This window comes from Brachyistius frenatus, unplaced genomic scaffold, assembly GCF_029030835.1.
Source record: "Brachyistius frenatus isolate BFR_SWC_R1_liver_20210118 unplaced genomic scaffold, ASM2903083v1 Contig_3, whole genome shotgun sequence".
NCBI classification, from domain to species: domain Eukaryota; kingdom Metazoa; phylum Chordata; class Actinopteri; family Embiotocidae; genus Brachyistius; species Brachyistius frenatus.
In genome coordinates, this window is record NW_027210602.1 from 5172501 (window position 1) to 5186078 (window position 13578).

The window sequence follows — 13578 nt, forward strand, 5'->3', positions numbered from 1 at the left end:
CCCGACCACCAGATGGCAATGTTGTAATTTATGTTTGGCCAATTGATTCTTCAACTTAAAAAAAAATATATACATCGTAATATGAGGATGGGAAAAAGAAGTTCAGAGACTGTTCCTGTTGCTCGCGAACAGTGCAAAGCACCATCACATACACGGAGAGGGAAGCGATACATTTCGTGAGTAAGTAATCAAAGCTTCATCGCTCGATCAACATCAGAACCCGAGTTACACGTTTTCGTCACCCCCGGTCCGACGCATCGGCGATTTCACCATGGATATGTGCCGAGGTTGTTGATGTGCCAGACCAACGGTCATAAAAACATGGTTATCGCTTCCCTATGCTGCTACAGGGGCACTCCCGGACCTTTTTGATCCACATTCGTATCGCAGTATATTAAATTGTAATACATATTGAATTGAATTGTAGTATGTCAATACACAGCGCTCCTTCTCTCTGTATTCTTTGTCTTCAGCTTAATTTCCTTTCTTGTCACAAGTGCTTTGAAAATAACTCTTTGTACAAGGAACAAAATGCAGAATTTTTCTTTTTTCATTGTGGTTTTTATGAAAATGGCTTTTTGTGACGCATTTCCTCAACCCCTAATGTGTCATGTGAAAGCAGAATTTTTCTCGGTTTAAGAAAAAGTAGAAACACATTCTGCTGTATTTTCTGCTCAAATTGGCGCAAGAAAGTAAAAGAAAAAGCATGAAGTAAAGCCTGAGATAAAGCCTGAAGTTCACAGGGATGAGCTGAGATTGCAGCAACGTTTTTGACCTACTGTGATTTCTTGAAACTCTCTGGCTCCTAAAGTTAGTGTGGTTCCAACAGCAAAAGAAAAAGTGGGTGGTGAAACACGGGTAATGCTCCTGTAGTTTTCTCAGGTTTGAACCGTCCGTCTGTTCCCTCTTAGGCCACCACGGTCCAGTTCTCTTGCAATAAGCGTTCAAGTAAGTGTGTCAAACTGATGCCATCAGTTCTATTAAAATAAGTTGGTTTCACTGCAAATATTCAACCTTGACATGATACAGCAAACCTGTAGCAAACCTATCAGACTGTGGAAATGACAACAAGCAGCTATTTACCTGATTTGGGACGACTAGGTTGTTGAATCTTTCCATAAAACTAGACTAATGACTGAAACTGTGATTTTGTTCATAGTTCTCCAAAGCCAACCTGCCACTCCTTAAAGTTGGATTGCAATACTGTTGACCCATAGATAAGACTTTGACCCACAGTGCAAAACAGTATCACACTAAAGTGTGTAATACACCCATCTGTCCACTAGAGGGTACCATGTCAGTTTCATATTTTGCCGAAGAGTAAAAAGTAAGGTGCCCTAAGTTTAGTCACCAAAAACCCCATGTGTTTTAGGATTAGGGTTAGGAAAAGATCATGGTATGGGTTAAAATAAGTAAAAAGAAAATAATAATTTTGATGTGAATAAAGTTACCTATGTAACATAAGCTACTAAACGTACGTTACGCAAGTTAAATACGTGATGTTATGTGCTTAAAAGAAATCCAAACTACTGTGAATTTTATCACCGACACATCTGCCGCCACATGACCCTGGTCAAAAATGCTAACCTTTTCAAGCCTAGACATCACAAAATGCAACACTGACACCCTCTAGTGGTGATTCACACATTTTTGGCTTAATAACAGGCTACACAGTGAGACAGGATGAATGTTTTTTTCGACATTTTCCAGAGAGTTAATCAACTTCGAAATGGTATTTATGTGCAGAGCATGTGAGGCACACATACAGTTTAATTCCATCCCAGTTTTTTCATGCTTTTCATCCATCCATCATCTACACCCGCTTTTTTTTTTTGCTGTGAGGCGACCATGCTAACCACTGCACCACTGTGCCACCCCATGCTCGTCATGTGTTTTTTTGCATTTTCTCATCTTCGGTGCTCATCATTGTAAACAACTCTTAGATTACAATTGCACATGTTCTCCTCCATATTTTTATTCTTAAATAAACAAACTCTGGTAAACTTTTTCACCGTTAGGTGGAAGCATACAGGACACTCAAGTCTATTTCTGCAAAAAGGCCTTAACTTAATAAACAGAAAGACTTTCAGACAAATTATAAGATCCTCACCTTCCACTCCATCTCTCTGGCAGGAAGCTGTCTGGCTGCTGGAACACCTCCGGATCCCGGTGGACAAAGTGGCTGATATAGATCACACCGTAACCTTTGGGAACATGAAACCCTGCGAGAGTGGAGTCCTACACAAACACAAACACACACATATACAGAGGGAGAAATCACATTAGTAAATCACGTTCATTAACTCTCTCCGTATTTTCTCACTAGTTCTGGCATTGTGAAGGAAAGGTAAGTGCTGGTTCACTATCTTTTTGCTGTTTCATGCTCTCTTGAAGATATTGTTAGGCGCTTTAAAGTCTGAGTTTCTATGAGTGTACAAAGCTTGCGAAATATGGAAATGTTTCATTCTGAATTTTGTAACTTTCCAAATGTTGAAATTTGCTGTACAAACAGTTTGCACTGTGAGTGTGTTGTAAAAGTCACAAAGACAGTTCCTGAGCAAACATGTCCTGCCACTGCTTGGATGAACAACACGATGAGCAACGTCCTGTATATCAGGAGGTTCAGGGTTTCAAAGCGGATTTGTGAGCGGCGGCACAAACACAGACTGAAATGACGCAATTGTGGGAACACACTTTTCATACCCCTTTGAAATTAAATGAATGGGACATGCTTTTACCCTGAATGAACTCCATTTCAAAACAACATTTCCTGAGCCTGTTCTTACTCTAAGCTCTGATGAAAAGAGACACCTTGGGGCAAAAAGTCTGTTCGCCCAATTGTTGCCCTTTTAATTCACCTACATCCATTAGTAGCCACACTAATGGACTGCCAGAGAACATGATCACCGTTTCTGTTTCCTCTACTCTCTCTTATCATTTTTCTTGCTGCCTCTCTCTGGTGGAGTGGAAAATCTTTTACAAATCTCTTTTCTTTTCTCCCCGGTCTCATTGAAAGATGCCTCTGCCCTCGCTGACTCCCTCCCTCTCTCTCTGCCACACACATACACACACACACACACACACACACACACACACACACACACACACACACACACACACACACACACACACACACACACACACACACACACACACACACACACACACACACACATTCTGGTTGCTAAAGCGATTGCATATCTTAGTTCCACCTGATGGAAAGTCCCCTTTTTCCACCTGATCGTGAATACTAATAATCTCTTTTTCTCCCACACTTTCCCGCACACGTAAACATCTCATCACCTTTCAGAACAGAAATGGCCCCTGCCTCTTGCTTTTCTACTTATTGGTTATTGGGAGGCGACGGCGCTACAGCAGTGCCAATGTGTCACTAATTAACAGAGAGTAGCTTTCAAAGAGCTGCTTTTAAACTTCAGCTGAAATCATTTTCAACACAAATAATCTTCTGTCCATTTGAGTCACTGTTGATTTTCTTGTACCCTTTCTTCCCCTTCATAACAGCAAATCCATCTTGCATATTACACCTTTACTCTTTCCTTTTCTAAAATTCTCTAAAACCCAACATGTCACGAAACCGAGTCCCATTGAGGTCGCCAAGAATCGAAGGGCACTGGTACACTTCCTGGAAGGGACAAAACTTTCCACTCTGCTTCACACCGTCACCAGCACACATCTCCCCCACCAAAAAAACTCTGACAGCCATCCGGCCATCCGGCCCTCCCTCCCTCCCTCCCTCCTTCCTTCCCTCCCTTCCTTCCGGCAGAGCCAATCAATCAAACAAAGGGATCAATGTCTCTGATTGGGCTGTTGCATAAGCCTGTTTGATGAGGTCACAGATCAAAATGGGAGCAGTTGGACACGCTGCGAGACGCCCCACCCTCAGAAAGTAAAACAGCAAGCCAATGAAGAGACGGGCCTCGGAGTAAACATAGAATTTGATTGGCTGACGGTGCTGATGTCAAACCAGAATCATTTTAATGAATGAAAATCCATGTGGTTCATATACAGTAGGCCTGCGGGATATCAGGTGGTTACGTGAGGTTTACCGATTAGATTTGACCAATTTAATACCAGTAAACAAAAGCATCTGGTAAACATGGAACAACTGACGACAAAATAACAAAACCACCTTCTAAGACAACAGAACAGCCCTGCAGTACATGCCGGTTTGACTATCATGTTTGGTTTTCTGAAATTAACTGTCTGTCTTTTGATCTACTCAGGTGTCATGTTGCCTTAAAAAAAAAAACCGCTGCTCAAACGCTCCAAGACCTCGGTTAATGCGATTCAGAAAACAACCAGGACTCACTTGTGTAGCCCCCTTCATAACTGGAAATTTCTGATTTAATGCTGCAAGATGAAAAGTCCCAAGGCAAAAGGCTGTAGCTCGACTTTGACCAACACTGACTCTGACAGTAAAACGACAAGTTTCGAGTTCAATCAACATCTCTGACAGTCTGAAGAAAAACAGGTCATTGTGAGCTTGACCATGGTATTTACTGCAGGGTTAATTTAATCTACTATAAGACGTTCCTGTTTTTTTTTGCCCAGTCTGTGTAACTGTTGACACTGTACACACAGGAGAGAGGTCCTGGCAGTGTGACATAATATTATCTAGAGTCGTTTTTGTCACCATCTAGAGGACGGGAGAGCAACACAACACAACGTATAAAGTCCTGGAGAGCACCACTTTTTAAAGACTTCAGGAGTGTAAATACATAAAAGTGAAATTGTCAGCCATTATAAATCCCTAAAAATTGACAAAAATGGGAAGCACTTCATACAACAAGGTGTTTATAAGGACTGAACAGTTAAACTCTTGTTATCATTTAAACAAACATGTTAGTTTAAGTGTAAAGGTCTGCATGAACTAAATCCTCATTTAAACAATAGATAACATTTTCTGCCTCAGATTTTTTTTATTGCAAGTTCAACAAGTGAACAACAAAACAGGTGACATACTGTGATATTGGGTTTTACTTACTTTAGTTTGCTCCTTTTTTTTTTTTTGCTCTTTGTGATGCTTATAATGTTAATAATCCAGGGATTGGTATCTAATTGTACTACAAACTGCATACAGACAAAAACTGTGGCACATACAAAGGTTGGACTTCCGTGTTATTTGTGTCTCCAGACAAAAAGAATGGTGTTTTTCATATGCTGGAAACACATTACAGGATGTATTCCATCCTGATGTTCTGTGACATGTCACAAAGTCATTATTCAGGATCACATACTTGTGAAAGAGGTGATTTGACTGGTTTCTGACATACTTCTCAGTGACCAATAACTGGTTTGTCCAGATTGATGTCACAAGAATCCCCCATGTTATAACAGCATTGGATGAAGGATTTCTCAAATTCAAAACTCATTCAGTGTAACCGACATGACATCAGTCGTACCTGATCAGTGATTCTGCGTCCACCGATAAAAGGCGGCCACAGTCTCTGCACCTCCAGCAGGACTCTGTGCAGGTATTCAGGGTCTTCTAGCGCTCGACGACGCGCCTCCTCCTGAATACAAAGACAGAGAGGACTTTTATTTTTTTAAATTCTTATTCAAAATATAAAGAACCAGGCAAGAATGGCTGTGAAGCATTATTATGGTTATTACAGGAGGCCTCATTTTTTTTAGAAGGAAAACTGTTAACTTTTAATGAACATGTTATATTATTAGTGATATTATTTTCCATCACATGGTTTTGATGTTGATGAAAAAAAGCAAAGAAGAAGAAAAACAATTTACTTGACTATGTTTTATTTAAATTTAGCTTCCTTTAGTTTTTTTTTTTCTTCTCAATTACCAACAATCAGAAGAGCTAAAAACCCATGTGAACACCTGAGTATATTTAACTGCTGACACCATCTCTCTTTTGTTACCACATTTTCTTTTTCTTTTTCGTTTGTGTACCTGTTGGTTTCCGCTGAGAGCCAGTGTGAAAGAGGTGAGTAGCGATGCCAGAGCCTTGGGGATGAGCGCCGAGATGAACAGCAGGAGGTGCTGGGCGGCACAACTTGAGTCAGGCAGCGGCAAAGAACGGAGAGAGCCAACAAAGCTGGAGGGGGCCGGTGAGACGGAGAAGAGAGTAAGAAGTCATTGGTAATCAATAGCAGGGTCGCTTAAAACGAATCACAGAATCAACAGGGATCAGAAGCCTCTGTAAACCTCTGATTCGCGGCAAAAAGAGAGGGAGCTTTATGTAGAAGAACGGCATTTCAATGAGGAAAAGCCATCATTGTTTTCAATGGATAATTCTGAAAAATCTCATTTCTAAGACTTAAACACTTATTAATAATTTAGCTAGCTCCTAATAACATGCTCATAAAATTGCGACTACACAACGAGTGGTGTCCTATTTCCTTAGTTTAAGATTTGAAGCCCGACCGCAGTAGAACTCACTCCTAAACGTAGGGTAGAATCAGAATCAGTTTTATTGGCCAGGTATGTTTACACATACAAGGAATTTGACTCCGGTTGTAACTTCACTCTAAGCGTGCAAAAAAACAAAAAACAGACAGACATAAATAGAAATATAAAACATAAATCGACAAATATACAGAATAGAAATTAATATATACATATATACACCTGAACAATGGTGCAACTGCACCTCGTGCAAATGGTGCTGATGTGGTTGGGTGTAGTTCTAAAGGTCCAGTGATGTTGAACATGTTAAATGTTTAGCAGAGTGACAGCCTGCGGATAAAAACTGTTCTTGCTTCTGGTGGTCTTGGCACACAGGGTAGGGAAATGCGATCGGGCCGAAGAGTGTACCTGTGTGTGTGTGTGTGTGTGTGTGTGTGTGTGTGTGTGTGTGTGTGTGTGTGTGTGTGTGTGTGTGTGTGTGTGTGTGTGTGTGTGTGTGTGTGTGTGTGTGTGTGTGTGCGTGCGTGCGTGTGCGTGTGTTTAAAACACAAGACGTGTGCAGTCTCACCCCTGCGTGTCATTCTGCAGTCTGTCTTTGATGATGTCCATCAGTTTGTCTCGGGCGTCCAGAGCGGTGGAGAAACCTGACGACCACAGAGGGATCTTCACGTTTATTGGAGCAGAGATCAGACCTGCGGGTTCAGAAGAGGAAGAGGAGGAGGAGGTGGAGGCGTCCAGCCAACAAACACAGAGGGGCAAAAACACATAAAGAATGAATGTTTACTCGACTGAAATGAAAGAGGAAGTGGTTTTTTTTGCAATGCTGTGTTGCACATAATTTACTTAAGACTGTACGATAAAGATAAGACTGTGAAGATGAGTGTCACGTCTTATTATAGCAGAAGTGTTTTCAGTAAAACACGCATTTACATGAACCACTTTTAGAGCACTTTAGTCAAATTATAGTTGCACGTACAACTTCGGAAGGTCAGGGGCAGCCCTGTATACACAGATCAATACTTGGCTTGTGGGCATGAGTTGTCCTTTGCGCGAGTGTGCGCACAAGTATTGGCCCTCCCTCCCTACCATGCCAGTGCTGGGTGCAGAGCTGCGTGATTTCCTGGAGAAGCTCGGGCTGATCCTCCGCTCGTACGTTCAGAAAAAGGCCCAACACCAGCTCCGTCCCCAGACGCTTAAAGGCCGAGTACACACACTCCGGCTGGCCACTACACACAAACATAGATAACACGTCGATTAGATTCATGCATGACTTATATTACACCAAAACACGGTGACTGTAATTTAAGCCGGCAGCTTCAATGAAATACAGCAATGAATCCTTGAATGAAATGAAAATAAAATATGATGTCGCATGCACATGCATAAGCAAAATAAAAACATTTCGTCCAATGGACGAACAAAATAAGAAGCAATGCCAACAGGAACATGAGAAAGTATGGGAACCTACATGAGATTGGTCTGTTTCACCTACTGACTAAAGAGAATCTAATTGTTGAGTATTTCTTTACACACAGTAATAAACATCTTTGTAACTTTGTGTTTATGTCATTGCTGTTGTTGCATATGGAAGAGCCACATTTTTTACTTTTTCTGCCCGTGAAATAATCATTATTCTTTGTATGTCTCTGATATTTTTTTCTGCTGAAATACGTGGAAGTATTATTGCTATTAGTCTTTACATCGAGTGTTACTACCTGAGAGAGAGGTCCTTCAGACAGCGCTCACACACACTGTAGAGAGAATGGACAATAAACAAAATGAATACTCGATAAAATATTAATTGGCAACTGTGGCCTCTGGAAAAACAAACAGACAGGGATTGACTTCTTGTCCAGGAAACCTTTGACAATTGGATGGAAACACACCAACTATTGCAGGAAAGAAGGCTTTACAGTTTTGTCACAAATGTCCTTCAATCATTTTAGTGCCGTTGTGGACACTTGTGGAACAAGAGGATGAATTCATAGTAAAGAGACTTCATAGAGAGACCGAGCACCATTTAAACCGCATGACTATCTATAGATCATAACAACACGAATGACACAATGAACACCAGTCAACTCTTCTCCAGTTACAATATATAAAATTAGCAAGCAATGAATTGACTTGACCTTTCTCACCTTGTGATAAAATCAGTTGAGGATTGTAAACAAGTTCCTGTAAACAGGCTGGTGAGAGACAGACGGAGAAGACACGCCTCCTCACCTGAAACATACAAATACAAGCTCAGAGTTCACTTCAAACTGATTTTTACAGTTAAAATCTCAAATTAAAAACATTCAGAGTACACTTTATATCCTAGTGGATAGGAAGAAAGGTCTTCAAATATATATATATATATATATATATATATATATATATATATATATATATATATATATATATATGTACAGTATACTCTAATATGCAGTATATAGGTTTATAGTAAGTATAAATATGGGTGCTCTGCTGTGTGTGAGTTGCTTACCATTAGCGGTAACGACGGTGTCACCATAGACGTTTGTCATCAGATCAGTTGGGTCCTTCAGAAACATGTTGGACTTCTCTGAAACACACCACCTGACCTTATTACACACACAGATATATACTGCTCCCACTCAGTACACAATCAAAAGCATAATGTCTACGTCAGGGTTTAATACTTTCTGTGTGTGTTTGCCGATAACAAATTGAAAGTGTCCTCAGTCCCTCTCCAAGGACATTGAGAGGCACGAAGGACACGTCTCTGGTAGTGTAACAGCAAGGGAATATATTGTCTGACATCCGCTTAAAAAATAAAAGTAATAACCCTTAATGTGGAGCCGGTTATTTGCTTTAAAAAAAAAAAAAATCTCAATCAAAAATCAATACGGTGACTTGATATTTGCTTAACTTGGATCATTGTCGATACATAAAATCAGTATTAGCACAGTTATTTAAAACAAAAGGTCACGTCAACCTTTAAAGGTCTGCCTGTAATAAAAAATCTTTATAATGCGAATATATAATGATTTACATTATACTTTAAAATGAACATTAAGGGGACTGTAGGACTTGTTTCAATATATTTCATGTTACCCCTTTAGATGAGAGTAGCGTCTTTTTAAAAAAAAATCACAACTTTTGTGAACATAATTAGAAAACATTTAAAACAACTCATATTGCTCATATTTCATAATTGTTAACGATGCATCTAATTCAAAGAGGTAGCAGACAACAATAAAGCTTAATTTCCGTTCCACCCCACCCTCCCCTCCCCACCACCAAAACGAGTCTCTCCCATGAGAGGTCAGACTAATCCCAGGGTGAATTTTTTTTTTCTCCATATAGAGGATTTCTATTTTAATTTTTTTTTGCCTCAGAGCCAAGTGGGACTGTCTATCTCGATGCAAAGCGGACAAAGTCACTGTGAACTTACTATGAACTGACAGACACAATAACTTAAATTACTTTTCTTTTCTTTTTTTGAAGGCTTATAAACCAATAACTCACTGAACTGTCATGCAGGCTATTAATCATCAGAGGAATATTACTGACCTGGTCATTTTTTTTTAATTTTTTTTATCCATTCATTTATTGTCTCACTGAAAGCAATAACACCTTTACTTCCAGTTGATATTGCAGGTGCACACAAACAAACATGTGCCGACAGACATTAAAGACATACCGCACAGCATTTCTTTCATCCCCCTCGCGGAGCAGATGAAGGCGGTCGGTCTGTTGAGCAGGCGGCACAGAAACACTCTGCTCCGGTGCTTTTCCATCCTCTGCAGGCAGAAGCTCACCGGATCCCGGTAGAACTCCAGCGAGTTGTCCCCGAGCACCGACACACCTGCATTTCCTGATAGTTTAGACATCCGGAGCCCAAGTTAGACGCGCGCAAGTAATTCTTTCCTCTTTTAACGCGGATTCGGTCACGATGTTGAAACGGCCGTCTTTACTAAAAAAACAAAACCATCGGTGACTCCAGGCTTCAGTAAAGCTGAGACCTGCTCCTGCTGTCGTCGCCTGTTAATCCTTTTAATCCGCGTGGGTCTGCAGCTCCGACCTGTTGTATCGAATTACTGCGTTCTCATCGCAGTCACCTGAAGTATCACCGGGGAGTGATGCGTTCATATGCTGTCCGTAATTCAGGGTTACAGATAAATCAGTCGGTGAGTTCTCCGTTAATAATGCTACTTTTAAGACTTTAGCCTGCAGCGCACTGGAGCGCCTCTTTGATTAGCCTTTAGGTGTTCATGCTAATCCCCAAAAAAAGGACAGTTTGATTGTTCCATAAAATACAGTTTTCATATTTTGCCTGTATTTCATGAATGAGGTGTTGTTTCCTCTGCCTGCGAAGCCTAATTGCAGCATTCATCAATTCACTACTTAAATTTAGTTTGATGCAAAAATAAATATGTGCATGATGTGAATGTTTTCTGCTGCTTAATTCTAATTGATCCTTTACACTCAAAGCAGTTACTGGTGCTTGCAGAAGTAGGTGCAAGGTCAAACTAATGGAACTGATAGCTTATCTTGTATGCATTATGCTACTAAAATCTCACACACACACACACACACACACACACACACAGGTGAAACCGTGCAAACACATGACTAAAAACGTGTTCATCCTGTAGTAACCTATAAATACATAACAATGGAGGCAAAACCAGGAAATTTCAACCTATTTTTTGTTTTACCATTTTATTAAAAGTGTACCAAAATTTGGTTTACAGAGAAAGAACAACATTATTAAGAGTGACTTTGGAACATCTCAGAGGAAAGACCAAGGGAGCTGCACCACTGTAGCACCAGTGATAAACGAGAAGTGCAGGAGAACCATTACCGACCGCCATCGCAGAAACGCTGTTTCAATCACCAACAAGGATTCCTCTGGGATGTGGGCACCATGGAAACATTGCACGCAGGTACCAAATGCTTGCACACTACAGAGGAATCCCTGATTTAAAGTACAGAAGAGAAGATTCGACCACAGCGAGAGGCAACAGTGAGACATCTCAGAGCAATAACCTGGACAGCTGCACCAATGGAGGACCAGCGACGAACCTGTCGGCCTGGAAAGTCATCATTGCTCTCCATCACAGAGACCCAATGCCCCATCAAGTAGGCTATCCCTCTCGTGTGTGGGCTGAACATAAACATTGCAGATATAAATTGCTGGTCATCGAAAGAAGATTCTCTGATTCCCGGGGAAGAAGAAGAAGAAGCACGCCGAAGTTGTGTCCACTTTCAAAGCAAGGAGGCCTTCGCGGAGAACAAGTGGTGAGCACGAGGCACGGGAAGATCATCGCCCCGCCGTCACGGAAACTGGGGCTCAAAGATTTGTCCCGTGCGTGGGCGCCGGGGAGACATCCCGGGCGCCGGCCCCAAACCACCCACCACCACAAACTCCCTGATGCAACCTCTTACACAAACTGGTCTGGTGGAACGCACACACACACGCAACATTTGTGTGCACTGCAAAAGACACGTAGAGTCCCCCCACGGGGACAAGAGTTTCACCCACTGGGGACCCACACAGGGAACAACAGGCCCAACACCAGAGATGTCATCCTTGAATACCAATGTGGACATTTAACACACCAAAGAGACAGACATATTTTTGCTCTTGTTGTTCTTGTGTGTTCTTCCACAAATTCTTTTCAAAAGAACACACCGGATATTACTTGAAGTTGCAGGTATCAGCTTTAGTTTGAGACGGTTCCTGTCGATATTGGTGAAAAACAACATGCCCGAAAGATGTTCAAAAGTAATTGGACGCCTGCTTGGGCGGTGGTGCAGTTTCAGTGTTCGTTCTTGCTCTGTCTGGCTCACAGGTGATCGAAAGCTAAGAGTTTAGATTAAGGCGTAAAAAGGCGTCCATGTCAAAGAGAGATGTGTTTTACCTAAAAAAAAAAGAGCTAAAATTGTAATTAAAAAATAGATTTTAAGTATACTTCATTAGGCTGCACAACATTGCCAGCTTTTCATTTAAGTATTTGGACGGAAAAAGGTTCCCATTCCTGTTTATTAGGTAGGCCATAAAAACAATGCACTCTGTACTCCGTGAGCATAACATTAAATAAATGATTAACGAAGTGAAAAATTGTATTTCAAAGACACTTCTAAAAGTTGATGCACTGGTACCAAGCCACAGAAAAGTGTTCGGAGTAAGATTCAATACATGACCATGAACTCAACCAACACTGCTGCTTTACATATAAGTGGAGTAGGCCACAAGTGTACAGAAAGAGTCCCTTTCAAATGGAGATCAAGCGTGGTGTGAGTGTGGAAGCAGTCTGCATTAGCCTACTTATTAGTTTCAGCCGGTCCCCCGATTGGCTGTCGGCCCCCAGCTTGGCTGTCGGCCCCCAGCATTGCTCCTAGTATGGCGAATCAAGTTTATTTGTACGGCACGTTTCAACAACGAGGCAATTTAAAGTGCTTCAAATAAAACCATTAAAATCATCAAAACATCAGGCAAAAGAAAAGGACATTTAAAAACAATAAAGAACAGTGATTAAAACATTAAAAACAGTGATTAAAACATCAAAAAAAAAAAAGGATAGAAGTTACAGTCCAGTTTAAGACATACATGTAAAAAAAAAAAAAAAGATCAAGATCCTCAACTCTGGTTCAGTGAAAGGCAGCAGCAAACAGAAGTATCCCTGTGCACCAATATTTGACCTTTTTCTATAGGCTACATAAACATGCAGTGCCTGTCATCAGTGTCGCTGTCTTACGTTGACCTTTTCACACTGTCAGTCATCACAGCTGTAGTACACATTGCAGCTCGGAACTGGTCTCTGTCGTTGCATTAGACGGCCACGCGGCGGCAGCATCGATCACATCTATCTGTCTCTCTGTTTCTCTCTCTCTCTGCGTCTCTCTCTCTCTCTCTCTCTCTATCTGTCTCTCTCGCACAATTGCGCGAGGCGGGCTGTCACCCAGTATCACTCACTCATCTGCTGCTCGTGCAGATATCAGACTCCCCAGGCACGCGGCAACTTTTTTTTTTTTTTTTTTAATTATTATTATTATTATTATTTATACCCTCTAGCGCGCACTGTGGGTCGGAAAACGAGGCGACGAGCCCGACACAGGTGAGCGTGTTGTTACATGGAAATCTATTTAAAAGTTTGACAGAGAGAAGGAAGAAATGGAGAAGAAGAAATGTTAATAAGAGTCATTTAAATTCCGAGCTTC

General features: G+C 41.1%; 2 protein-coding genes across 4 annotated transcripts in view; one reads left to right on the forward strand and one right to left on the reverse strand.

Moving 5' to 3' along the window:
• Positions 1-10330, reverse strand: part of LOC138624412 (uncharacterized) — a 24212-nt gene extending 13882 nt beyond the window's left edge. Inside the window, exons 1-9 of the mRNA XM_069704609.1 lie at positions 10055-10330; positions 8876-8953; positions 8529-8613; positions 8103-8138; positions 7474-7613; positions 6956-7079; positions 5932-6076; positions 5424-5534; positions 2111-2238 (exon numbers count right to left, since the gene is read on the reverse strand). Coding sequence (XP_069560710.1) covers positions 2111-2238; positions 5424-5534; positions 5932-6076; positions 6956-7079; positions 7474-7613; positions 8103-8138; positions 8529-8613; positions 8876-8953; positions 10055-10244 — 1037 coding nt within the window. The 5' untranslated portion in view covers positions 10245-10330. The remainder of the gene's footprint in view (positions 1-2110; positions 2239-5423; positions 5535-5931; positions 6077-6955; positions 7080-7473; positions 7614-8102; positions 8139-8528; positions 8614-8875; positions 8954-10054) is intronic.
• A 2411-nt stretch (positions 10331-12741) lies between these two features.
• The window catches only part of LOC138624385 (5-hydroxytryptamine receptor 4), a 48599-nt gene continuing 47762 nt past the window's right edge, over positions 12742-13578 (forward strand). The window contains exon 1 of one of the 3 annotated variants that reach the window (XM_069704585.1): positions 12742-13475. The gene's annotated coding sequence lies outside the window, so the exon portion shown is untranslated. The remainder of the gene's footprint in view (positions 13476-13578) is intronic. The other 2 variants (XR_011311149.1, XM_069704569.1) reach the window with 2 other exon arrangements.